The 25,156-nt window shown below is 45.4% G+C and overlaps 1 protein-coding gene across 5 annotated transcripts in view; it reads left to right on the top strand.

Annotated features, from left to right (window-relative positions):
- The window catches only part of CACNA2D2 (calcium voltage-gated channel auxiliary subunit alpha2delta 2), a 736,608-nt gene that overhangs the window by 702,806 nt on the left and 8,646 nt on the right, over nt 1-25,156 (top strand). For 3 of the 5 annotated variants that reach the window (XM_059716173.1, XM_059716175.1, XM_059716177.1), the window contains 11 exons: nt 1,900-1,920; nt 6,647-6,707; nt 14,521-14,618; nt 16,551-16,641; nt 17,535-17,597; nt 18,848-18,951; nt 19,550-19,648; nt 20,203-20,297; nt 20,775-20,822; nt 21,288-21,359; nt 22,144-22,296. In XM_059716173.1, the coding sequence (XP_059572156.1) occupies nt 1,900-1,920; nt 6,647-6,707; nt 14,521-14,618; nt 16,551-16,641; nt 17,535-17,597; nt 18,848-18,951; nt 19,550-19,648; nt 20,203-20,297; nt 20,775-20,822; nt 21,288-21,359; nt 22,144-22,296 (905 nt within the window). The remainder of the gene's footprint in view (nt 1-1,899; nt 1,921-6,646; nt 6,708-14,520; nt 14,619-16,550; nt 16,642-17,534; nt 17,598-18,847; nt 18,952-19,549; nt 19,649-20,202; nt 20,298-20,774; nt 20,823-21,287; nt 21,360-22,143; nt 22,297-25,156) is intronic. The other 2 variants (XM_059716174.1, XM_059716176.1) reach the window with 1 other exon arrangement.

Below are 25,156 nucleotides of genomic sequence, written 5' to 3'. Positions count from 1 at the left end.
TACCTTAGCCCCCACCCATAACCACCCCCTCCAGCACTGCCCATATCCAACATCTTTGCCTCCCCCTGGGCCACCACTGCCTGCCCCTTGCAGCTGAGCCTGCCCCGCTCCTGCCCACAGAGGCACAGCACTCCCGGGCCACAGGGCCCATGTTCTGCCGTTGTATAATGCTTCCCCCCTCAATTTTCTGTCTAGCCCACCTCAGTTCACCCACTGGGAAGAGGCTGGCACCACCTCTGCTCAGTGGAATTGCTGTCACCTAAGAAAGCTGACTTCATTGAGTACAATATTTAGGTACTTCCCACAGCACATCCCAGAGAGATACCACAGCCCCTATTATGGTTTTTTCTCATCGGGTTTTAGAAAGAGACAAAGATTTTGTATTCCCTTCCCAAGCCCCACCTCTTTCTACACACTCAGCAGGATGTGTCCCCTTCAGGTTCCTCTCAGAGTTCCTCAGTCCACCTGACCAGTTCTTCCTAGGTCTGGGCCATGACTATGGCTGTGGTAGCCTCTGTGGTGGCTCAGCTGCCATGAAGATGTCCCTGGGTATTGCTAAAGCTCTGTCAGTGCAGGCAGCAGGGTCCAGCAGGCTGGGCCTGCATCCATGCTAGCAACCTACCTAAAACCTGCTCTGGAGAGATGTCAGTTCATGGCTCAGTCTTTAGTGGCCAAATCCTTCAGTTAGGAAGTCACTGGGCAAAGACCCAGAGCCACAGACCTCAGAGTAGGGATTCACCCCTGCACCATGGCTCATCCAAGAACACAACCAGTCCAGGGTAGACCTAGAGGGGTTTCACAGTTGGCACCGTTGTTCTCACCTAGGCTCAAGGTGCAGCCTGTACTTCACCCATTAAAATGTAGCATGAGTGAATTGCCCAGGATTCCTTCTTCAGGTGGGTGGCAGCAACTACCCCTTGAGGCTAAGCAGGTAGGCCACAGAGTATTCAGTCAGCCCCATCCTGGGTAGCATTCCCTGCCACCAAAGCCCCAGGTTAAGGGGCAGCTGCAAGGTCTGCTGCAGCCTGGGCTGTTCCTCTATTTCAGGAATGCCCCCACATTTCCCTGCTTTCGCAAAAAGGATTCAGAAACATCTTGTGACTCCCCATATCTTGTGTAGGTCAAAGCATACCTCTCCCTGGAGATTGGTTTTACACACAGAGGGATCTCAAAATAAAATATCAAACCTAGCTCAGGTCTTCTCCCCAGACTTGACTTCCTCACCAAGGACTGCTCAGCCCATGTCCTATGTTCTTATTTTCTAGACAATATTCCCATGCCCTCTGAAATCAGTACAGGATACTGAATCACCTGTAAAAAGCAAAGCACATAACATGTTCGCCAGTAGGACCACACCACTAACAGGATGGGGGTCTCAGGCAAACACACCTTCTCTTTCCTTGCTTCTCTCTTTCTTGCCTCCTGCTTTTCTCTGTCTCACCTCTCTCTCTTTCTTCTCTCTCTCTCTCTCTTGCCTTTCTTGTCCCCCACCTGGTCTCTTTTAACCTCAACTTTTTGCATGATGTGCTAACTCAGTAAGAACATTTCTATATCAAGACTGTTGCAACTGTTTGCTACTGACTTTCATTTTTATTTTGAGTATATAAATATATATATATATATTTCTCTAGTTATATCTATACTTTTTTATTAGTTTACTGTGGCCTTTTTCTTTTTTATTGTTTTGTTTTCCTTTTCCTTTTCTTTTTCATGTCGTTTTTTGCAAGAGGTTTCCTTTTGGTATGATTATGATACACAATATTTTTATTCAAACGGCGATTGAATAAAATATTGTTTGTACCCCCCTTCCCCCCTTTCCACCCAATCCCCCTTTTTTTGTTTGTTTGTTTTTTTGTTTGTTTTTTTTTCTTGCTTTCTCTCTATGGTGGATTCACACAGTACCAAACATCAAAATGAAGGGCAAGTATTTTCAGTCTTAGACCACTAACCCTACACCACTCTGTCCCACCCAACCCGTGTCCGATACCCCACCCCTCACTCCTGACCTTCACCGACTCCTCCTCACCTCCCCCACCCAGCCTGCTTGCCCATTTCCTTGCCCGTTTGCCACACCTAACCTGCAAACCACCACCAGATTGTTCCTCTCTCCTCTTCGTTCTCCTCTTCCGCTCCCTCCAATTCTTTCACCCTTTATTTGAAAGCAACATGTCTTGTTATGTTCATGAGAGCTTTGTCACGACTTATACCCCACTCCTTCCCTGTGCATTGCTCAGAAATTCAATTTGATATCGTTAAAGACTCAAGCTCATATGAAACTGTTATGTTTTGATTCAATAAGGTTTTTGTAGCTAGTGTAATATCCTGCTCTTCCTCCACCAAATCCTTTTCTTGTTATTCTTTCCCTTGCTCACTCCTTCCCTACAACTCTCTTCCCTCCCATCCTTGCTCCTGTGCTTCCCTCCTCTTCAAGACAACTCAACCTGAATGGGATAGGGCTGTGCAGAGACCTTCAGAATCAGAGGTGCCTGGAAAGAGATCAATTAAATTGCTTAAAAATAAAAAGCACAAAGCTGCAGAGGTCCTGAGTGGGGAAATGTTGGCTGAGCAGAGGAGGCTGGACTCTTAGGCAGGTCTATGCCATATGTCACCAAAAGCTATGTTTCAAGGGTCAGGTCTTATCTCTAATATCAAGAAGACCACAAATCATTGATTACTGCATCCTGGCTTTCTCAAAAATCACTGTCCCTGAGGCCTCATCCACACATGGAGTGACGTCAGCTTAATTAAAGGGGCAATTTTAAACTAATTTAGTCGAACAAAAACTTTTGTGGTCTCTGATTTCCACTTAAACCAGGATGAAATTGGTTGATCATAAGCTATTTAGGAGTACAATGCTGACAAAATGAAATGAACAACTCTTAAGTTGAACACCTGTGTCTACATGATGCAGATGTGTGTTGGAAGTTCAGAACAAGTCTTGGCTTCCCCTGGGATCCTGAGTAAGGTGGCATTGTGGGCAGATTTAGTGGACATGGTATATTCAAGAAATGGGTCCATATCTGCCTGGAACCACCTGGTGTGCTGCCATACTGTTTGGACAGAATTTCCTTTAATTCACTGTAGCTCTGATTTAATGCCTACTCAAGATGATGTATGTCTTTCCAATGAGTTCACCGGCCACTGGATCAGGACCTAGAAGCATTCTCATTAGAAGAAAGAGATGAGTTTGGATCACTTCTTCCATAGTTTCTGTTTCCATGTCATTTTGTGTGACTCAGAATGAAGGGCCAGCTTCCAAGAAGGGCAAGGCACCTTGCCCCCCCTGCCAACATTATGGGGAGTTATAAGTGCAATGAAGCACTTGGGATCTAGCTCAGCATATCTGCAGCTTCTAGAGACTGGATCTGCTCTTTCTTACAGTCTTTACATAGACACAGCTCCTAGGAGGAAGAGTTGAGTAAGAACCTCTAGATTTGCTCCAGTGATAAGGCAGCCCCTAATGGCCCAATGGGGCATACAGCTAAGAGCATTTTTCATATCCAGGATGTAGTTATTGTTCTCCCGGTGACATTGATGAGTAGTCCAGGTCTAAGGCCTGGGCAATGTGACAATATTTACCCTTCAGCCTCTGCCTTAACTACTTCTCTATTCCTAATATAGAGGAAATAGCTGGCCCTATGCCTCCAGAGCAAGACCAAAGTTCTGCTGCCTAATGGGAGAACTGACACTTAAACAGCAGTCATGGGCCATGAGGGAAGAAGGGCATGTCACCTCTCAGGTTTCTTCTTGCAAACTTAAGATGGGATTTGTCAGGATCTAGTCAAAGGAGTCAAATGCATCCTCAGTAACTCTACTGGGTGGGCATAGATGTGACCAAAGGTAGAATTGGATTTGGGGTGTCCATAGCTTAATGCTGCTCATTGTTTCCCATGGGAAGCCATATTAGTCTGACATCAGGCAGGAGATAGGGCAGGATTAAATCATGGCCATCATAAATTGTAAAACACAGCCTATGGTTTTGAAAGAGAGCATGTGAAACTTGAGTTTCCCAACCTCATTCTCTGCTTCTGCTGAGACATGTAAGCAGGGATTGGTCCAAATGTCCCATTCCTCCCCCTATACCTCTCTTGCTCATACCCAGCAAATTGCCACATAGCCCCCTGCACAATGCTTTGAGGAGAACCATAGCCAGCTCCACTACATACTGTGCTCCCTACCCCCCGCACACCTGCCTCCTCAGCCAGGTGTAGATGAGATTTTCAGATATCATGTTAGACAGATAACCAGGTAGGCAGATGCCAGAACCAGACAAAGAAAAGGGAAGTGTGGTAAAGAGCTGGTTAGAAGGGAATAATTGTGTGCACTAACAAGGTTCAGATGGGGAGTTCTTAATCTCAGCCCTGTTCTATCAGCTTTGAGTTGCCTCTTCCCGGTATCCCTGTAATGGCAATGCTGATGGAATAACTACTAGTGTTTCTGTATTCCTTTCCTTTTCCTCCTTTCATTGGCTTGTATCCAGACCCCGCCTTACAGTCCTATCAGAAAACAACAGTCCAACCTAAGGCTGTGCTGCCCTGGTAAAGGGCTTTGTGTGTCTTGCAATGCATTGTGGGAAGACTTGTTGGGGTGAGTGAGGGGTTTGGCTGCTCTCTTAGCTAATCTCTGCACATGTATGTAGAAGGGGAGCTGCACATCAAAACTACTGCTGGACTAGAAGAGTTGAGTCTGGGGGTGCTGCCTTAAAATCAGCAAATGGATTCCAATGGACAGCTCACAGCAACCATCCCCATGGGGGTGTAAGGCAAAGCACCTGCACTGCTGGTCTTGCTAGCTGGATATCAAATCCCAGCCTGCTTGGGCAGAAGCTGAATGGCACAGCATGGGTTTCCCCCACCTGTTTTCTTCCTTTGCCTTCCAAACCTTCTTGGGCCAACCTGTAGGATGCCCAAGCACACATGCACACACCCCTCTTTACACTTTCTACCCCTTCACTAAGGAAGAATCCACTTTCCAAAATCACAGAAATCCCATCCAAGATTCCCCTCTGATCACTGGGCAAAAGTCAAGTCATAGCACGTGTCCACATCTGCGTTCTCTATGCTATGCTTGGAAACACTGCTGAGAAACATGCCCCACCTACCTGCTCTGCTTACAGATGGCAATTTCCAGAAAGGAGACAGTGTCCCCTGCGCACACACCAATAAGCAAGACCAAGGCAGACAGTGGCTGTGGACTGCATAGCTTCACTTCTGAGATTTGCTACGGTGGGCATGAGTGGGCAAGACTATGCCACATGGCCAGGCTTGGCTCAGTGGCAATACACACAAGTCTTTAATGCCCTGTCTTGCAACCTATGCTTTTAAGAGTTCTCCTTACATGAATCTTCCATCCCATTGGTTTCAATGGGACAACTCACATGAGTAAGGAGTCTTAGCAGGAGTAAAGGTGGCAGGACCAGATTCTCAATTAGTACTAACACATGCAATGGGACCAGGTAATCAACAGTGTCTGTACACAACACGTGACTTGCCTGAGATTAATGAAAGACAAATAATTGTGACTACAAATTATAACATCCTCTCTTGCTCCTCTACCCTCATTGTCCACACGCCTGTGAACATCTCCATGTCTGAAGTGAAAATCAGCATGTTCACTTTGGAGAATTGCTCTCGCCAGCTCCAGGCATTTTAAGGTATGGGGCACTGCCCTGTATTTTTCCAGATATCAACAAGGATCCTGACTGAGTCCCGCTCCATTCTGCCATTCCCTAGTGACCTCACCTGAAACCTGCAGGGATCACATGACCCTTCATGGCAAATGGTTCCTATGCTTCTACCTGTCCAGTGCTCTGGTTTGCACAGAGAAGTTTCCATAACATTCAAAATGATTACCAGCAAAGAGCAGTCAGAGATGGCAGGGTAGAGGCCAAGCGGGTATAGGAAGGTTACACTAGACTGTTTCATCACTCCCCTCCAAGAATCTCCCTGCACCCTAATCCAGGTTTGGAAGGATCCATTGTAATTCTGACCAAGGGAAATGGCCATTACTGAGCTGTAGACCATTGGCAGCCAGAAGGCAGCAGCACTCCCACAATGTATTGCATTTTACTTTTATCCAATGGGTAAGTCTTTGGTTGGACTGTCTTCATAAAGGACCCTGGTTTGGCCATGTTGATGCCTGAAAAATAATTTTTATTAAAAAAAATTGTTTTAGTAATTCTCTTCACCTAAGAGCATAGCATGTGGTTTCTTTTCTTTGTTAATATCCTAATAAGAGAGAGACACCCATATGACCTACCAAACATGCATATATATAAATGTGCGTGCATATATATATGTGTGTGTGTGTATGTGTGTATATGTGTATATGTACCGATAACTATACGGCCCGTATCCATACATATACAACAGATTAAATATATTGCATTTCAGAACACGAACCTAAAAATTCAATCAAATCACTAAATCCTCCTAATGTTGGCAACATATTGGCTATAACTTTCCTTTTGTGCAATACTACAGTTACCAACAGAATCTCCTTTCCTTTCTCTCTTGTTAAAAATTAGTAAATTGTTTGATCTCTTTTGTTTCCTCTTTTCTCTCTCTTTTCTCTCTCATGTTCTGAAACCCAAGCCCCTTTCCTTTGTTTTAAACCCCCGCCGGATAACGTTGCCTTTCTGTTGCAGATTTTGAATTCCTGCTGCCAAACAGCTTTGAGTCCGAGGGACGTGTATTCATTGCTCCCAGGTAGCTTTGCGTGTGAGCTTGCTGAGGTGTCCATTCAACCACTCTCCCCACCTATCACAGTGACCCTGGGGCTAGTTCACCTCCCCTTCCCCATTTCCACCCCCTTCTCCACCCCATCCCTTTAACTATTCCATCTCATCACCCCTTTTCCCCAGAACTTGATACCACCTCATTGTGCCTGTCTTCTAAGTTGTCTTTTGTGTGTGTTGTATGCCCGTGTACCACTCTGAGACTGTAGTTGCCACCTGCACTCTGTTGAGACCTCACCCATGATTGGCAACACATGTGCATTTTCTATTTAATTACATACACAAGCACAATATATATGTATATCTGTATATGAGATGTATATACATATGCATATAGTTATAGTTTCTGAAAATCTCTCCCACCCCTCAGCAGCAAACAACACCAGAAGTCATAATAGGATTGCTCTGGCATCATATAGTCATGTTGGCTAAATTAGTCACACGGATCAGCTCTGAATACTGTTCACTGCAAGTCCAAGGCCTTCTTTGGAAAAAGAGAATGGCAAGTTGATCCCAAGCCAGTCCTGAGTTTCTACAGGGATCTCTGTTATTTCTAGGTATCCGTCATAGGGTTTCAACTAAATTTTTTTCTGTATAGAGGCTGTTCGCTTTGATTATTCAATAATCATCTTGCATGACTGGGTACCTACATCACAAGGTGCTTGGGTGGTCAAAAGTGTTTGCTTTGAAGAGCAGAATCACAGGTAACAAACTTTTGGTGCAAATTTTGAAGGAATACTAGTTCTGGCGAAAATGTATTAACATTTTCACAAACACAGGTAGTTAGTTATCTGAGCACTCCTGAATGATAAATAACATGATGCAGTGAATCAGAGCTAACTAAGCTCTTAACTAGGAAAATACACCATTTTTATTGTTTTCTCAACTTCTACTCTTACAGGCTATAATAGGGATCAAACTAATGGGTTTCTGTAGAAGTTGCTTCAAAAACCTCCATGGGCCTAATTGTTAATGAACTTTCTACAGTTTGGAAGGAAGGGGAGGGGAGGTTGGACTTCTGCAGCAATCTCTAAAAGAGATCAAATTTTCTACTAAAATCTGTAAGCTTATTGGAGAAGAATCTATAGAAAAGCTGTATGCCTTCATATTAATTGTATTAACATGTTCAGTTAGTTGTGCTGCAGACTTATAAATTATAAATGGATAGTCAGTGTCTGAATAAATGGCTAATGCAGTTGTTATGAAATCCAGCAGGTCAACAGGTTGATTATAACCATAGCTTATAATAGTGGGGGCCAACCTTTTCAACAGGCATGCCACAAATTATCCCCTCATTCTCCCTGAGTGCCACTCTGATTCCCTTACTCTGTCTGATCTGCTGCTCTGCTTTCTGTTCCCCACTCCGTGCTCCTTGCCCAGTCTCCTCCTCTGCTTTCTGCTTCCTTCCCTGTGCTCCCTGCTTTATCTCTTGCTCTGCCCTCTGCTTCCTGCTCTGTCTGCTGCTATGCTGTCTGTCTCCTCCCTAATCTGTTGCATGCCACACAGAGAGGTTGCACATGTCATTTGTGTCACTTATGCTGCAAGTTGGCCACCTCTGACTTATACCTATCCATAATGCCTTATAACCATCTAAACACATTAGTTGTGACAAACCATTTCTAAATATACCCTTAATATGGTATATGACCAAAATGTCATTATTTTCTTTTAAATTCAGTATGACTTTCCCATAAAAATAATGTTTTAAGATTAATATTTATCTTATGTTTAAGAAATGTGGAATTTAAACAGAGATTGTTTTGCAAATCTTGTGTTGTTTAAAAAAACCTCACATGTGATGAGGAAATAAATAACAAGCTGCTATCCATGATAATGATCAAGTGCCTCCACCTCCACTTCTCGGGCTTGGATGTTACCAGAAGCTTCTTTTCCTAGCTTTCTATTATTGAACAATTTTGCCTCTGATGTATAGTTCAATTACATTAGGAATGGATGGACCCAGTCCAACTGCTGCCTATTGTAAGCAGTTTGAATCCAGATCCAAATATTGTACCTCATAAAGGAGAAGAAAAATGGAATTTTATTGAAACATATTAGACAGTTTTCAAGAACATTACCTGAATATTTTCTGTTTATGTTCCTTGCTCCAAAAATGTCTAATTAGTAATCAGTATTATTATATACCAGGATATCATGTTATCTCATTAATATCTACAAAGGCCCATGACATTCTTTAGCTGCATTAGGACCTTGTGATGTCCCATTAGTACCGTAGAACTGTATGAGATCCATCAATGCCAATAAGACTGTATGATCTCCCATCAATTCTAGTATGTCCACTGGACTATGGTAATTTTCAGAAACCGTTATGTCACATATTGATATATTTGTGGGTGTGCAAGCTCATATATCTGTACACACTTGTGTAGATATATAGGTGGCTACAGAGAAAAAAAAAGAGTATGAGATGCCTAGAAGTCTTTCAGCAATGGAGTGGCAAGGGGATCTGTATTATTTTCTACCCATCCTGGAAAATACAGAGCAGGTGGGAGGGGGATGATAACTTCCATTCTATTGGTGGAAATGGACAGTGGATCAGGACATTTAAATCATATGGCTTTCAGACTCAATTATCCACCCAGAGAGGACTTTAAGCCCCTACAGATGAATGGCATTTTCACACACACTTCTGTTGCTTCATAGACGTTAGGGCTGGAAGCGACCTCACAAGATCATCAGGTCCAGCCCTCATTGGTGCCATTATACTGCTAGTGTGCATGCTAGATATAAATACATCTATGCTGCTGCCCTTTCTCAATTCAGATTGGCCAAAGCAACATTGTGCCACTTAAATAATTTTGCACAATAACGTTTATTCACAAGAGTCATGTTTAGATCCACTGTGCATGTCGTGGGAATAAAACCAAACTGGGAAGTGCTGTCCACAGTGAAATTTACTCTCTTTTTCTTCAAATGCTTAAAACAGCTGTAAAGTAGAAGAGCAAATGGCTTTGTAGGAAGCTTAAAGATGTTACCTAGACTATAACATAACAGCCTCAGCCTGTTCACTGGGATGTAGGAATTTTTCTGTCATTCTTCTTATGTTAACATGGCCAACCCCAAGCATTCAAAAATCACAAGTCAGCCCCTAGCAAAATCCAGAGAATTCATAGAGCCATCTGTTGTATCATTCTCTTTATTCACCTTCTGGTTTATTTTCAGGCTCTTATGCATAACCATGAATCTTGGGGTTTTAAAAAATAAAATAAAATAAAATAAAAATTGAGATTCTCACATAATCCCAGGAGTCTAGGAGCTGGGGATTTAGGAATGGTACCAAGTGTCATGAGTCTTGATATAAAAGTAGGAGAGGCAGCCACACAAATAATGTTTTTTAAAAGTGCTACCATAATTTAGATTAAAGGTCCCACAACACTGGGGTTAATTCTGGGCTCAATTCTTGACCAACTACACAGCGCACAGGAAGAGATCTGGTATGCTGAAGAGGAATCACAGCTGCTATATGTGGTCAGGATTTGCAAAGCCACTAAAATGGGCCCATGGAGGGAGCAGGGCTGTCACAGTCAGCAGAATTCATGTCTGAACACATCTGATTTTCACAGACAGGTGTGCACCTCCTCTCACTTCCCCCTCTGTCCTTCTCCCAGTCCAGCTTCTACTATGTGGTGGTCATCTGCAGAGATGCTATTTTGGAGGCCAGGTAGCTCCTTTGAGACCCTTTCTCAAGTGACTGAGAGACAAGGGCCCTGTGCTGGGTCCTTAATTCAGTGCATCCCCCTGAGGTCCACTTAAAAGCCTAAGCTGATTCTGAGATCTCACCCCAGGTGTGGAGAGTACACACGGAGTGTCTCTTGCTGCCTGAAGTGATAAATCCCTTGCTTCTCCTGTGCTACTTAAGCATCCACAGATGCAGAACCCAGGTGAGCAGTAAGCTTGTCTGGGTCCCCAGGTGGAGCTGCTGTGGTTCAGGCAGTGACATGGAATATTAAAGCCTGTCCCCATAGATGATAGGCAGTGGGAGCATCAAGCACCCCCAACAGGAAGAACTGTTTGTCCTGCATGAGTATTTCCCAGTATTGTAAGATGCCAACACTCCACAGGGCAGTGGGAGTAGGCCCAGATTTCCTGTGTTGTGGATGGGCTGATGTCTCAACAGTCATGTGCCCTCTGCTTTCCCCAGGTATGGAAAATCAAACCTTTCCTTCCTTGTTATTTGTCAGCATAATTACACAGGTTTTCAAAATATAGTAACAGATCAACTAATATAAAAAGACTAGAAAATCTGACAGGCCCCAGGGCCTATGATATCCAATGCCAAGTACATTCAACCTCAGTCCAACAAGCCAAGGCCAACTAACCAAAAGTTTATAATAGGGGCTCAAAATCAACTCATACCCTTGCACTTCATTCCTGAGAAGCAGTAGCAACTCTGAGGTATGCTCCTGCCCTTTGAGGTTTTGGCAGCCTGAAGGCAGTTGTCCCACCAGAAGGTGTGGGCAGCAGGAGCCTAGTACAAAGAAATCAAGGCAGCTGGAAGCAGTGGCATTTTGGCATGCCAGGGCAGGGAAATGGCATCAGCATAGCTATAAACAGGTTTACAAACTGTTGGTTTCTCTTTCCTAAGCATCATGAGTCTTATCCATATGTATTTTGGAGACAGGGACTTCCAGCTATAGCTGAAGAAGGACCAAAAGAAGCTCCGTCAACATTGTAAGGTTATTACAAACTCCCAGGGTTGCTTTAAATCAATGCAAATTAATTTTCATTATCAAAAGTAAATCACACGTAGACTGAACCAATCTGTTCCCCTTGGCATCAGAAACATGATTCCAGGGCTGGATGCTATAGACTAAGATTCAGATCCCCAGTGGAAGTAAAATGCACATGAAGTGCTACACCAGTTTATACCAGCCAGGAGGACAGCCCTGTAGAATTTCAGAAACATCATACCCAAGCACACACACACATGCTCACTCTCCCCTTACCGCACAACTCACCCAGACCAACCATCCATACCCTTCCCCAACCAGATTATCAAGGACCTTCGCTTGTTAATACAGCACAGGCTATCAAAGCCAAGTGTGCGCCTGTTGTGAGATATCAAAACCCCCTGGGAGCAACAATGCACATATTGCTACTAAAGCACAGTTCTTATGTGATGCAAACTCATAGATACATTTATGCCAAATGTATATGTCCTTCCACACTCTTGAGCCAGCACCTATCTATCTAAAGGGTACAGATATGTATAAAGAGAGTTTGCGTGTGTGTGTGTGTGTGTAGTGGTGTTCCTGATACGGTAACCTGGGTAAAGCATGGCTGGCCATCTTATTTTCTTGTTGGTAAGCTGAGCACAGCTGTATATTGCTACCCTGGTCACCGCTGCGTGCACTGGAAATAGTGGTTTGTTGCACCAATGAGATAGATCCCCAGTGTTCTCTCTCATGACTCTCCACCTCCTCCCTCTCCCTGAACTGCACTCCTCCCATGAAAGGAGCTTTCTTTAAAAAAAAAAAAGTGCCTTAAAATCTAACTGGACGCAAAAATAGCAGCAACTGACTCCCCAGAGATTTTGCCTGTGAAGAGTGGTTCTTTGCTGGTGAGGCTCACTGAATAGGTGTGGTGTGTGTTGTCACTGGAGCACATTTGTTAGAGCCTGCGGTGGGCTAAGCACTCGGTGGCAAGAGGACCTGTTTATCATGTTGCTCATAAGCCATGCTGAATTTTGTTTTTAAGAGATTTAAATGTCATGTTTAAACAAAGCAATATCATTTGTATGCATTTGTACTGCTTCCTTTATCTAGAAACCAGAAAGGTTTTTATAGTCTAGTCCTCCCAGCCCATCCAGTGAGGTAGGTAAGTACTATTATCCTCAGCTTAAAGATGGGGAAACTGAGGCAGAGAGAGATTAAATAACTCTAGCTCCCTCTTATTCTGTCCACTGCTGTAGCCATTAAGCAGCACTTTATTCCTCAGTCACCAAGTGCTTAACCTGCTATGTGCTCCCCTTTTGCGTATTCACTTCACCAGTGCTCCTGGCCATGTGGTCAAATCACAGAACACCATCTGCAGCTCTAATACTGTTCAGCCTCAGGAAATCTTTCAATCTTCTGAATTGTACATCCTGAATCCTTAGACAGCCATGGCTTATCCTTCATGTCCAGTACTAATTCATGTGTGGGGGGCATCAGGTTAGTTGCAAACATTTAAGAGCGGCTAGCTATTTGGTTGGTTGGTACCAGCAGGGAATATTTCCAAGACCATCGTGATTAGTCCTGGATGGCCACAGTTTCATCTAATTATAAACAGCTATGTCAGGGCACATTAATGCAGCAGTAGCATGAATTGCTACATCCTAAATGCCATCAAACATCATTAACCAGTATCACAAGCTCACAGAATAGGTGTTTGTCTCTGTTTGATAACTGCCTCCTGACTGGAGTGTGCCTACCTGGGTGGGACAGCTTCTTCTGAAGATGAGGGGGGAGATCATTCTCACAGCCACTGAGTCCCATTTTTCTTCCTGATCCACGGGGCCCATCCTCACTAAAAGGATGAAGCACAATTGAAATCAGACATTGACAGAATGATGCCTATGGCATGGCCAAATCAATGAATATTAAAGACATTGGTTTTGGTTATCTGACTCTGTCATGCTCCTGATAGCGAGTGGCTGATATTTGCTCTAGTGCTAGTGAAAGCAATTAGTTGCATATAGTTAGATTGCTTTCCCAAGTGTCACATCACAGGGATAGGGCTATTTTTTATGAAAGAGATGCATGAGCACTTTTCAGGCTGCAGATCAAGCATGAATTCGTTGTAGTTACCCCTTGAGTGGTCCTGATGCTTCTGGTCTGCATCCCAGAGGATGCTCTGAGATCTAGTGCCTTTACACTACTGCTCACATGCATAGACTTTGTTGGAAGCTGCCAGTACTGAGCCCCAGTAGTTGAAGACCTATCATGAAGGGCCTTCAGAGTAAATGCAGAAGCTTTTGTTGGGTTGACCAAGGAATGTGTGGGACTGAGATCAGACTAACTGAATGAGCAACCACCATATTCAGGCTGTGCCTATGGTGCTCAGAAGGTGCATATAAGCAACCGGTGATTTTTGCTTATCTAAAAAGGGGCTGAGCAATCTGGGAATCCAGGAATTGGTCATAGGTTCCTTTCACATACTATTGGTCATAGTAATTTAGCACGCCCTGCTGAGGTGGCACTATGCCGTAGCAGTGTTAGGAGCCTTCCCACATGGTGTTTGATGGCATGATTGCATTGGGATCACCACAGCCAGAATCAGTGCCTGATACAAAGTAGGTATGGCTGATAAATTCCAAAAGGTGGCTGCTCTTTCTACTGTAACTGGTTGTTTATTCATCTATTAATTTCTAATGGTTCTTGATTGATGATATAGTGCCAGTGTGGGAAACCGTGGTGTGCATTTTTCTTATGAACATACAGCCTTCCACACAATGATACACGTACAGGCCCATGTTTCCATACAAAGACACCTTCCTGAACCCAAACATATAAGCTGCTATATATACACCCTAGTGCACATACATGACAACACTTCCTCTTATACACACATTGTCATCTCTGCATATGTAACACATACACACACAGGTGTTTTCACACAAACTGACAGAAATCAGGCCGTAGACACCACATATACTCAATGAACGCACATGTACAGGCAGCACTGTCCACACACGCTCGTTATTGCACAGGTTCTGAGAGGAAGAAAACTGACAATAACTTTTTCATCCTTCCAAACTACAAATCTTTTCACCCTGATCCCAGAGAATATTGCAAAGACCTTGACCAGTCGGATAACAACACAGAATTCCTGGAAAACTTTATCGCCCTGATGGAAAAGGTGACCCCAGACTCCAAACAATGTAAGTATCACAGGGGCCAAGTTGGACAGAGAGTTTCTGGTGATATTTCAGGGACAAAGAGGAGGTCTCTGGTTTTGGTAGGGTCATGGGACCTGAGACTTATTCTGAGTCAGGTTTGATCTGAGGGTGTCTGTTGCTTTAAAGAGCAGAAATTTAAATGGAGCCCAGGGGAAACCAGGCTTGCAGACATTACTGTCTCAAGCTAGTTTTCTTTCTCTCCTTCAGTGACAAGCCTTTGCCCAAGCTAATAGCTTCTGCATTGTCAGGAAGGGCCATATGCACAACTATGATTATATGAATAGAGGGATAAATAATAATACCCATCCAGATAAAATAATGACAGTGCTGAAGGCAACTGGCACAGCCAGCTAATGCACCAGCCTATCACATTTGGCACGGGTGGGCTTCAGGCTTATGCCAAAGGAGGCAGGTGGGCTCTAGTTTCAAGTGGATGCTGGTCTTAGCCTCAACAACACCACTCTTTTGCAGCCTGTTCCTAAGAGAGAGCCAGCAGGGTGGTGCAGGTGGTTGGGATTGAGGGATATCAGCATCACTCATGATTGGTGGTCCAGGGCTGAAAAGTAGGGAAGGCATCAGAGGAGCCCAGGATTGGAAGAGCAGAGGATCCTGTAGGTTAGGAGTACAGTGCTTCACACCATGACTAGGGACCTACCTAAATCGCAGTGAGACAAAGGATTTTTCATGGTCCGCTCAAGGCACACAAATCCAGTTTGGTGGGCATTTTACAGCAGCCCTGCCCCTTGGTGCTGATTGGCAGAGAGGCTCAGAAGGATGAGGAGGCAGCTGAAATCTTGTCTGCTGCCCTTCATACTGCCCTGCCAACCAGCAGCAAGGACCTCTCCTGGCAGCAAGGACCACTGGCTCCCACTGGGAAGCTAGCATTTTATTTTTATTAAGTTGTTTTGTCATTGTTGATTTTGCAGACAATCCTGGATTTCACAGTTTCTGTGAAATCTGTGAAACTGTGAATTAAATAGATCCCTAACCATGAGTCTCTCTCCTTTGAGAGTCATCTGTTAAGAGGCAGATGTAAATGGTAAGTACAGTACAATCTGGTCGCAGAGGCTGTTTGAGCCAGTATGTAACTCAGACATCTCAAACCTGGCTGCCAAGTTGGAGTCCTGAATTAACATCCAGCCTCAGGGGCTTCTACCCCAGGACATGGTCTCCACTGTGAAGCTGCAATGTCTTCTCTTGCCTAGTGGCTAGTGTGGCACTGTAGCCACAAAACAGCCCATGTCCTACAACACAGGGATTCTGCCACAACATGGCTACTAACTGCTTGGGAAAAGCCAACAGAGCTAAATAGTCTGCACTGACTCCCAGTAGCTTTCCAAAGGCCCTGAATGGTCTGGGACTTATGTAACTAAGGGACTGCCTTCTTCCCTATGCCCCATCTCAATTCCTAAGGTCAGCTGAGAGTAACCTCCTGCAAGTTCCTTCAGCACACCGAGTTTGCTTGGTGAAAACATCTGTGGGTTTTTGTCATAGTTGTCATCAGTTACTCGTCAGCTCCTTTCCCCTTTAGGTCTACCAGAGCCTTCCGGAACTGCTGTAAGACCTTCATAGTTGGACAGGCATTTAGCAGGCAAGGCTATATTGGGATATTGTCTAGGAAATTTTTATTTGATAGCTTGCTTTAAGTTTTTACCTGCTTTTATACATAATTTTGTCTCTTACTGTGAGCCGCCCTGGGCCTTTGATGGGAAAGGCAGCATATAAATCTAATTAAAACAATAAATAAAGGTGATGGGGAATTCCAGCCTACCCTTAGCCTGGCACCCAGAGAGGTGAGAGTCTCTGCAGCAGGATTCCCCAGATGGAGGGAAAACACCACTGGGACACATGATGTATGATGCTCTGGCTCGGAAATGAACCTTGTCTTTTCCTTCTCTCCCTGTTGCTTTCAAGGTGACAACTTCCTCCTTCACAACCTGATCCTGGACACAGGAATCACCCAGCAGCTGGTGGAGAGGGTTTGGAAAGACCAGGACCTGAACACGTAGGCACAGCCCCATTCCTGAATCAGTCCCATCCCCACTCACTCCAGCAGCAGAGATGCAATGCAGGAAGGGGCTGGACACTACAGGCAATGAAATACCTGAAACATCCAAACTGGAGTTTACAACTCACATGGAATGGGTTCCACATGAGCTCATGAAGCCCCCTGCTTCAGGCCATGGTCTGCTTTCATGTCAAACGCAACATTAACTTGCTGAGTCAGAAGTGCAGTACCTGATGTCCTCATTCAACAGAGGCTGAAAACTACTCACAGCAGGAGATCTGAGCCTTCCTATGTTTTAAAAGAAAAAATCTAGCTTGAGATGATTCCTGTACTCCTGACAGGGCACCATGCTGGGGAAGTTCCCACCCCAGAGATGCAGCTGTCTGAAAGAACCCTTATTGCTGGCATTGTACAAAGGCATTGCTGTAGGAAAGCTCATACCCTTAGAGTGGTAGGCAGCGTTGTGGAGACACCATTTGGGGAAGCGTACTTTTCTGGAGTCCCAGCTAGTGCTGATGACACTCATGGGGGTGGTTTTGGTACTGTGATAATCATGTGATCTAAATTTGGTAAATTCTGAGTCTGACTATTTTCCCCCAGCCCTGCAGGCCATCCACTCTCAGAAGAGCTTGTCACCAGGGGTGATGCTTGCTATTCATTCACCCTGATTAGACACAACAATGGCTGCCCAAGGCAGAGTTTGGACTCCCATGAAAGGGGAGTTCATTTTTGGAATCCTTTTTGAATTTCACTATTGCTATCAATTTTACATGGAAAACACTGACATAGTATGGTGCTGGCTGGCCAGATTAATAGAGGGGTGGAAGGAAAAGTTCCTTAACTGCTCTGGCCAACTCTAATGCTCTCTGTCCCCTTCTCTGTTACTGTAGGTACAGTCTCTTGGCTGTGTTTGCAGCCACTGATGGGGGCATCACACGAGTTTTCCCAAACAAGTAAGTGGCCTCATTTGCCCTTTGTCTGTTCATCCTGTCTGCAGGAGAATGTGGTCTCAGCACCCAGACAGGCTGGCAGAAGTGGTCTGTCCCCACTAATGGCTTCACAGACTCAAAGACCTCTTCTCCCTCCTGTTCCATGGTCATATGCATATCCCATTAAAACTAACAGACAATACAGGCAACACCCAGACAAGGGCAGGGACCTTCTTGCATGCTTCCTTCCTGGGGCTGAGGGGATGTTGATGATACACTAATACTAACTGGGGAATGGCTGGCTAAGCCACAGTACTGCAGAGAAGGACCTGGGGGTTACAGTGGACTATAAGCTGAATATCAACCAACAGAGTGCACTTGTTGCAAAAAAGCCAACAGCATACTGGGTTGTATTAACAGGAATGTCACATGCAAATCAAGGGAAGTGATTCTGTCACTCTGTTCAGCATTGGTGAGGCCTCACCTGGAGTACTGTATCCACTTTTGAGCCCCACACTTCAAGAAGGATATGGACAGATTGGAAAGGGTCCAGCGAAGAGTAATAAAAAGTTATTAGAAGTTTGGTATGCAAAACTTATGAGGAAAAGCTGAAATAAATAGGGTTATTTAGTCTGGAGAAGAGAAAATTGAGTGGGGATCTGATGTCTTCAGATACCCAAAGGGCAATTATACAGAGGGTGGAGATAAAGCTTTCTTTGTGACCATAGGGGGCAGGACTAGGAGCAATGGCCTCAAGCTGCAGCATAGGAAATTTAGGTTGGTGATTAGGCAGAACTTTCCAACTCTGAGGATGGTGAAGCATTGGAATAGGCTGCCTAGAGATGATGTGGAATCTCCATCCCTGGAAAACTTCAAGAACAGATTATACAGACTGTGAAGCCACTAGTGGGGACAGACCACTATATTTGGCTGGGATGGTTTCATCAGGAATGATCCTGCTTTGAGCAGGAGTCAGGACTAAATTACCTCATGACATGAGTTCCCTTCCAGCCCTTCATTCCTATGATTAGCCCTGTGAAGCTGTCCTGTTGACAAGGGAGTTCCACAAGGCTTCAGAGGAGGGGACAATGCATCCACTCTTTGGGAAGTATCAGGACAGAGAGCAGGTGTCATATGGCTTTCCCATGTGCTCCAGTCTGTAGTAGTCGTGCCCCAACCCACCAAGTTTTTTATGGGCCATTTCTTACCAGAACACAGTTGATGAGGAGATTATATAACATCTTGGGGTGGGGGGTCTGGCTGATCCGTTACAGGGCTGCAGATTACTGGGAAGAGGCCCATGAACCTTTCAATGCCAGCTTTTATCGAAGGAGCCTGGACAACAAGGGGTACATCTTCAAACCACCCAATCGAGACTGTAAGTACCACCCTATGCTGACAGCCACACATCCAGCAGTTCCATGTGTCACATACAGCTCTCGACTCAGTTACTTCACAGTAGCATGGAGAGACACAAGGTAAAAGGCCAGGCTCTGGTACTCTGCTCTGCTGCTTTGAGAGTGATAGATTAGGCTAGGCCTGCATGGATGCCTTCCACATTTCTGCTTGAGGGAATGTTGTGGCCCTGGGGAACTTATCCCTTTGGACTCTGCTGGTTGAAATGTTCTGACCCAGACCGTGTGTATTTTGCATTAGCATTTCCCACTGTTGTGTAAGTAGGGTTGGAGGATCCTTTCCTGGAGATGGCATTGGCATTACAGTAGAGTGTAAACTGCCCACTACTAGCAGGGCCTGTAGCATTTGTGTGCCAGGGTGTGAGCTGGTTACTACTGCTTGGTTTGCTCATCCTTTATCCCAGCAGGTGGGGTGTCCCAAGCCCCACTGTGGATGGAGATTGGTTGAACTCCAGTGGGGACAGGGTAAGAGCATGGCATCACCATCCATAGGTTGTCTCTGTGGTAGCCAGCATCTTATCACATGTTGCCTCAGGTCTGTCTCTTCTGTTCTTCCTACAGCAAACTATAGAGGTTTTGATTTAGAAAACAACACCATTGGGATCCTGGTCAGCACAGCCGTGGAGCTCAGCATTGGCGGAAGGACCCTGAAGCCAGCAGGTCAGCAGAGAATTGGGGGGGGGGGGTGTCTGAATTTCAGAACTAAGGGTATAAGAAATTAAGTTCAACAATGAGAAAGCAAGGCTCCACTCCTCATAGATCTCCTAGGTTGTCTGAGCCCGGCCAGTGGGCAGATAATCCCTGGACAGCTCTGTAGTCATCTTGGAATCCCTGCATTCCCCAGACAAAATGGTTCTCACCCTTTTTGTTCCAGTAAAACCTGAGCTCCCCAGAACTGCTCCACCAAAGGAGCTCTAAGAATGTGAAGAGCTGCCCTCTGCTGTTCAGAACTCTCTGTATCCAGCCCCACCTGTGCTTCCTCCTTGTTGCATTGCCAGGAAGAACCCACCACCCTGAATGGAGGAGTAGAGGGGAGGAGAGGTTTAGGATGATGGTCCTAAGTCATTGGCCCTGATTTATCAGGGTCTCTGGTTGAGCATTCACTGGCTGCAGCCATTGTGCCTCTCCAGGAGCAGGGCAGGCCCATCAGAAGCATGGAATATCAACCCAGACACCTTACCATTGTGTTGGGGGGACTTATTTTCTCTCCCCAGTGGTTGGAGTGAAGCTTGATCTGGAGGCTTGGGCCGAAAAGTTTAAAGTCCTTGCAAGTAATCGGACAGATCGAGATCAGCTGGGAACACGCAGGGTATGTGGGGAAAGAGAACACCCTTCTGGGAAGGGCAGCTGTGCACCACTTATACATGACATTGTTAGCATTTCCATCACTCAGACCTTTACCACTGTGTCCCTAGTGTAGCCAATCCTCTCTCATATATATATACACACACACAAACATACATACACACAAACCTCCTCCCCTCCTCCCCCCACTGACCTGTTGTTATTCACTTCATACCATCCCCTCCCCTTACTTGTGACAGCTTCACCTTCCCTTTTCCCTTGCACCCTTGCTCATTCTACCCTATTGGTTTCCAACACCCATGGGGATGAACAGTGAGGGAGTCCTTCTGCCTATGAATGGGGAACTGGGATGAGCTAGCAGTGGAAAGTGCATGCACCAACCTGGCTGTGTAGTGTGAAGGAGGAAGATCAGTCTCCAACACCACATTTGCTGCTGTTCTCACAACTCTTTTATCTTCTTTTTATGTGCTTTGATCACCAGTGTGACCCCTCAGCAAGCTGTGAAATGGATTGTGAGGCCAACAACAAGGTGAGTGATGGAAATGGGGGAGCAAAACTGAGCAGCTAACTTCTTACCTCTTAACTCTGTCCTGACCTGTGAGTCCAGACGCACCCTGGCACCACCAGTCTTGTCTACAGAGCTGCATCCAATGCAGGGGTTGCTAGCAGAGCCACATCAGCCAAAGGGTGTGATCTTTTTTTGCATCCAAACCAACATAGCTCTGCCAGCAGAACTTTGTAATCTAAACCAGGTCTCAGAGACATGCAGATGACTTCTGGCCCTATCCCTTGTCAACCATCTGTCACCCTTGCATGCCCAGCACCTCTGGGGTTCTCTGCATTGGTTGTATTTCTCTTAAAATGCACTTGGCTTGGCCTGTGAATAGGGCCATGACTCTGACCTGACCCTGCCTGCTTGTCTTGTACCAGGAACACTGTAGAGACTCAAAGAGCTTCCCACCACACAAAACCAAATAGTCTCCTTCCTTTGCAGGACCTTATCTGTGTTCTTATTGACGATGGCGGCTTCCTGGTGCTCTCCAACCAGGAAGATCATTGGTACCAGGTGAGTGGCAATTCCTCAGCAGAAGGCCGAGAAGTAGGGGTTTAGCTCGATATGATGCAAGCCTAAAGGAAGAACATTCTCCATCATACAGGGGAATGTGCTGATTTGCCCCATAATGGCTTCTGCCTGGGAACTGATGTTAAATCACATTCTGCAAGTTAAACACCCTCTGGCCTATTTAGTCCATTCTGGTGGTTTTATTTTGCCTTCTCAGCTTGGGGAAAGGGCTGGTACCACAGCCCCTAAACATGATGGCCGCAGAGACATCAGTAAAACTCTTGCTCTTTTTGTCCTGGGTGCCCCACATGCATAGGTCTGCCATTGCCCCTCAGTCCTTACCTGTAGCTCCCCTTTTGTCCCAGCCCTGGGCTCCCTGCACAACTCTGCCACTGCCCCTCAGTTCTTAGCTACAGCATACCTTATTCTTCTGTCCTTCTGTGACTTTGCCAATGCTCTTGTGTCTTGTGTCGCAGCACTCTTTCATCTTTCAGTCCCATACCCTTCATATTACTGCCAGAGATGTTGAAGTTTAACTGCTTCCCTCTCCCTGCTATTAGAATTGTGGGTCCTCCCTGGGTCCTCCCTGAGGTGACGCTCTCAGCAGTGATGAACCATAAATTGGATGTTAAGAAGCCCCCATGAAAACTAAATTGAAACCACTTACAACTTCATGGATGGCTCCTGTACCACTCTTGTGACTTCAGGCTAGAAGCTCAGGGAGGGCATTTCATTTCTCATGCTAAACACAGGCTCACTCCCTTTGCTTTTGTGCCCTTCTTTCCAGGTGGGAAGGTTTTTCAGTGAGGTGGATGCTAATTTGATGTCTGCCCTCTACAACAACTCCTTTTTCACACGGAAAGAATCCTACGACTTCCAGTCTGTGTGTGTCCCAGAAGCACAGAGCAACACAGGAGCTGCCCCCAGAGGCGTGTTTGTGGTGAGTGGTGGGTTGTGGGTAGCAATTAGGTGGAGGAAAGTTAAATGATTGCAACCAGAAAAAAATTCCTACAGTTCATGGTGAGGGCCTTTATTTCCTCTCCTGACTTAGGTGCTGATTTCCTGACAGCTAGGAAATTAAGCTGTTGTTGAGTGAGACAAGCAAACTAGTGATGAAATTTATTTTGCTTTCTCATGGGAAGTAGCTGCAGAGCTAATGCAGATAACCAGAGCACTATCCCAGCATTAAAAGAAGACTATGCATTGAAAGAAACCTTGCCCATCACCCCAAGAAGATGGCTCCTGTGCTCTGCCCCCTCAAGGTTCACTGTTGCTTTGTAATAAGGAAAGGCTACTATTCTTTTCATGCCCTGGGCTGGTCCTCATAGGAAGTATCTCATCAACATTAAGCTTTCCAAATCAAATGCAGACTTACATAATCACCTATCTCACCTGCACTTATAGATGTAGGCCCCATTATAGCCATGATTCTGTGGCTGGATCACGGTCTTATCTGATACCATGGAACCAAGAAACATGACTGAGCTGTGTACAGGTAGCAGCTTATCATAGAATCTTTGAAAATTAGGGTTGGAAGGAACCTCAGGAAGTCATCTAATCCAGCCCCCTGCTCAAAGCAGGGCCATCCCCAACTAGATCATCCCAGCCAAGGCTTTGTCTAACCGGGTCTTAAAAACCTCCAAGAATGGAGAGTTCACAACCTCTCTGAGTAACCTGTTTCAATGTTGCACTGTCCTTGTAGTGAGAATGTTTTTCCTAATAACTGAACTTTCCTTGCTGCAACTTGAGACCATTGCTTCTTGTTCTGTCATCTGCCACCACTGACAGTCCAGCTCCATCCTCTTCTGAACCACCCTGCAGGTTGTTGAAGGCTGCTGTTAAATCCCCTCTCAGTCTTCTCTTCTCCAGACTAAATAAGCCCAGTTCCCTCAGCCTCGCCTCATAAGCCATGTGCCCCAGCCCCTAATAATTTTTGTTGCCCTCTGCTGGACTCTCGCCAGTTTGTCCACTTCCTGTCTGTAGATGGGGGCCCAAAACTGGACACAGTACTCCAGATATGGCCTCACCAGTGTTGGCTAGAGGGGAAGAATCACTTCCCTTGATCTGCTGGCAACAATCCTACCAATGCAGCCCAGTATACTGTTAGCCTTCTTTGCAAGAAGAGCGTAGTACTGGCTTATATTCAGCTTCTTGTACACTGTAACCCCCAGGTCCTTTTCTGCAGAGCTGCTGCCTAGCCAGTCAGCCCCCAGTCTCTACCAATATATGGGATTATTCCATCCTAAATGCAGAACTTTGCACTTGTTCTTACTGAACCTCATGAGATTTCTTTTGGTCCAGGCCTCCAATTTGTCTAGGTCTCTGAATCCTAACCCTACTCTCCAACGTATCTACTACTCCCCCTAGCTTGGTGTCATCTGAAAACTTGCTGAGGGTGCACTCTATCCAATCTTCCAGATTGTTAATGAAGATACTGAACAAAACCAGATTGTTAATGAAGATATTGAACAATTGAACAATCCCTGGTGCACGCCACTTAAGACCAGCTGCCAACTACACATTAAGTCATTGACTCTCTGAGCCCAACAATCCAGCCAATTTTCTATCCACATTACAGTCCATTCATCCAACCTGCACTTCCTTAGCTTGCCTGTGAGAATGTTGTGGGAGACCATATCAAAAGCCTTGCTAAAGTCAAAGTATACTACGTCCACTGCTCTCCCCGCATCCACAGAGCCAGTCTTCTCATCATAGAAAGCAACCAGGATGATCAATCATGACTTGCCCTTAGTGAATCTATGCTAACTGTTCCTAATTACCTTCTTCTCCAAATGCTTAGAAATGGATTGCTTGAGGATCTGCTCCATGCTTTTTCCAGGAACTGAGGTGAGGCTGACTGGTCTGTAGTTCCCTGGATCCTCCTTTTTCTCTTTCTTAAATATGGGATCTATATTTGCCCTTTTCCAGTTGTCTGGGACCTCTCCTGATCACCATGAGTTTTCAAAGATGATGGCCAGTGGCTCTGCAATCACATTGGCCAACTCCCTCAGCACTCTCAGGTGCACCCTGTCCAGCCCCATGGAGTTGTATATGTCCAGCTTATCTAAATAGTCCCTAACCTGTTCTTTTGCTGCAGTTGGCTGCTCACCTGCTCCCCAAACTATGCTGCCAGGTGCAGTAGTCTGGGAGCTGACCTTGCCTGTGGAGACTGAGGTGAAAAAGGCATAGTGTACTTCAGCCTTTTCTGCATCCTCTGTCACTAGGTTGCCTCCCCCATTCAGTAATGGACCCACACTTTACCTGATCCTCCTCTTGTTACTGACATACTTGTAGAAACCCTTCATGTCCCATGCTTGCTGCAACTCCAGTTATACTTTGGCCTTCCTGATTTCATCCCTGCATGCCCAAGCAATGCACTTATACTCCTTCTTAGTCATTTGTCCGAGTTTCCACTTCTTACAAGCTTCCTTTTTGAGATTTAGCTTACTGAAAGGTTCTCCTTAAGCTAAGTTGGTCTTCTGCCATACTTGCTAGTGTTCCTGCACACCAGGATGTTTTATTCTTGCACTCTGAGTAAGGTTTCTTGATTATAGTGGTGCCTCCATACCTACTGGGATGTTCATTCATGTTGGTAGCAGTGCATTCTCAGAAAACCTGGGCAATTTTCCCTCAGCAGGGGTTAAAGCACCCAGAGGACGTGACACAAAGCAGTGCCACCCATAGTACTCACTGGGTTGTTCTAGTAAGCCAGAGAGCTGGGAGGTGGGGCTGTCTCCAGACTAGTTTCACAGGCCATTTACAGGGTCAGCACTCTTCTGCAAAATGTTAGTGAGCCAGAC

This window comes from Alligator mississippiensis, chromosome 12 (genome assembly GCF_030867095.1).
Source record: "Alligator mississippiensis isolate rAllMis1 chromosome 12, rAllMis1, whole genome shotgun sequence".
Taxonomy (NCBI): Eukaryota; Metazoa; Chordata; order Crocodylia; family Alligatoridae; genus Alligator; species Alligator mississippiensis.
Note: the sequence above shows the minus strand (reverse complement) of the source record. Positions and strands in the feature narration are given on the sequence as shown.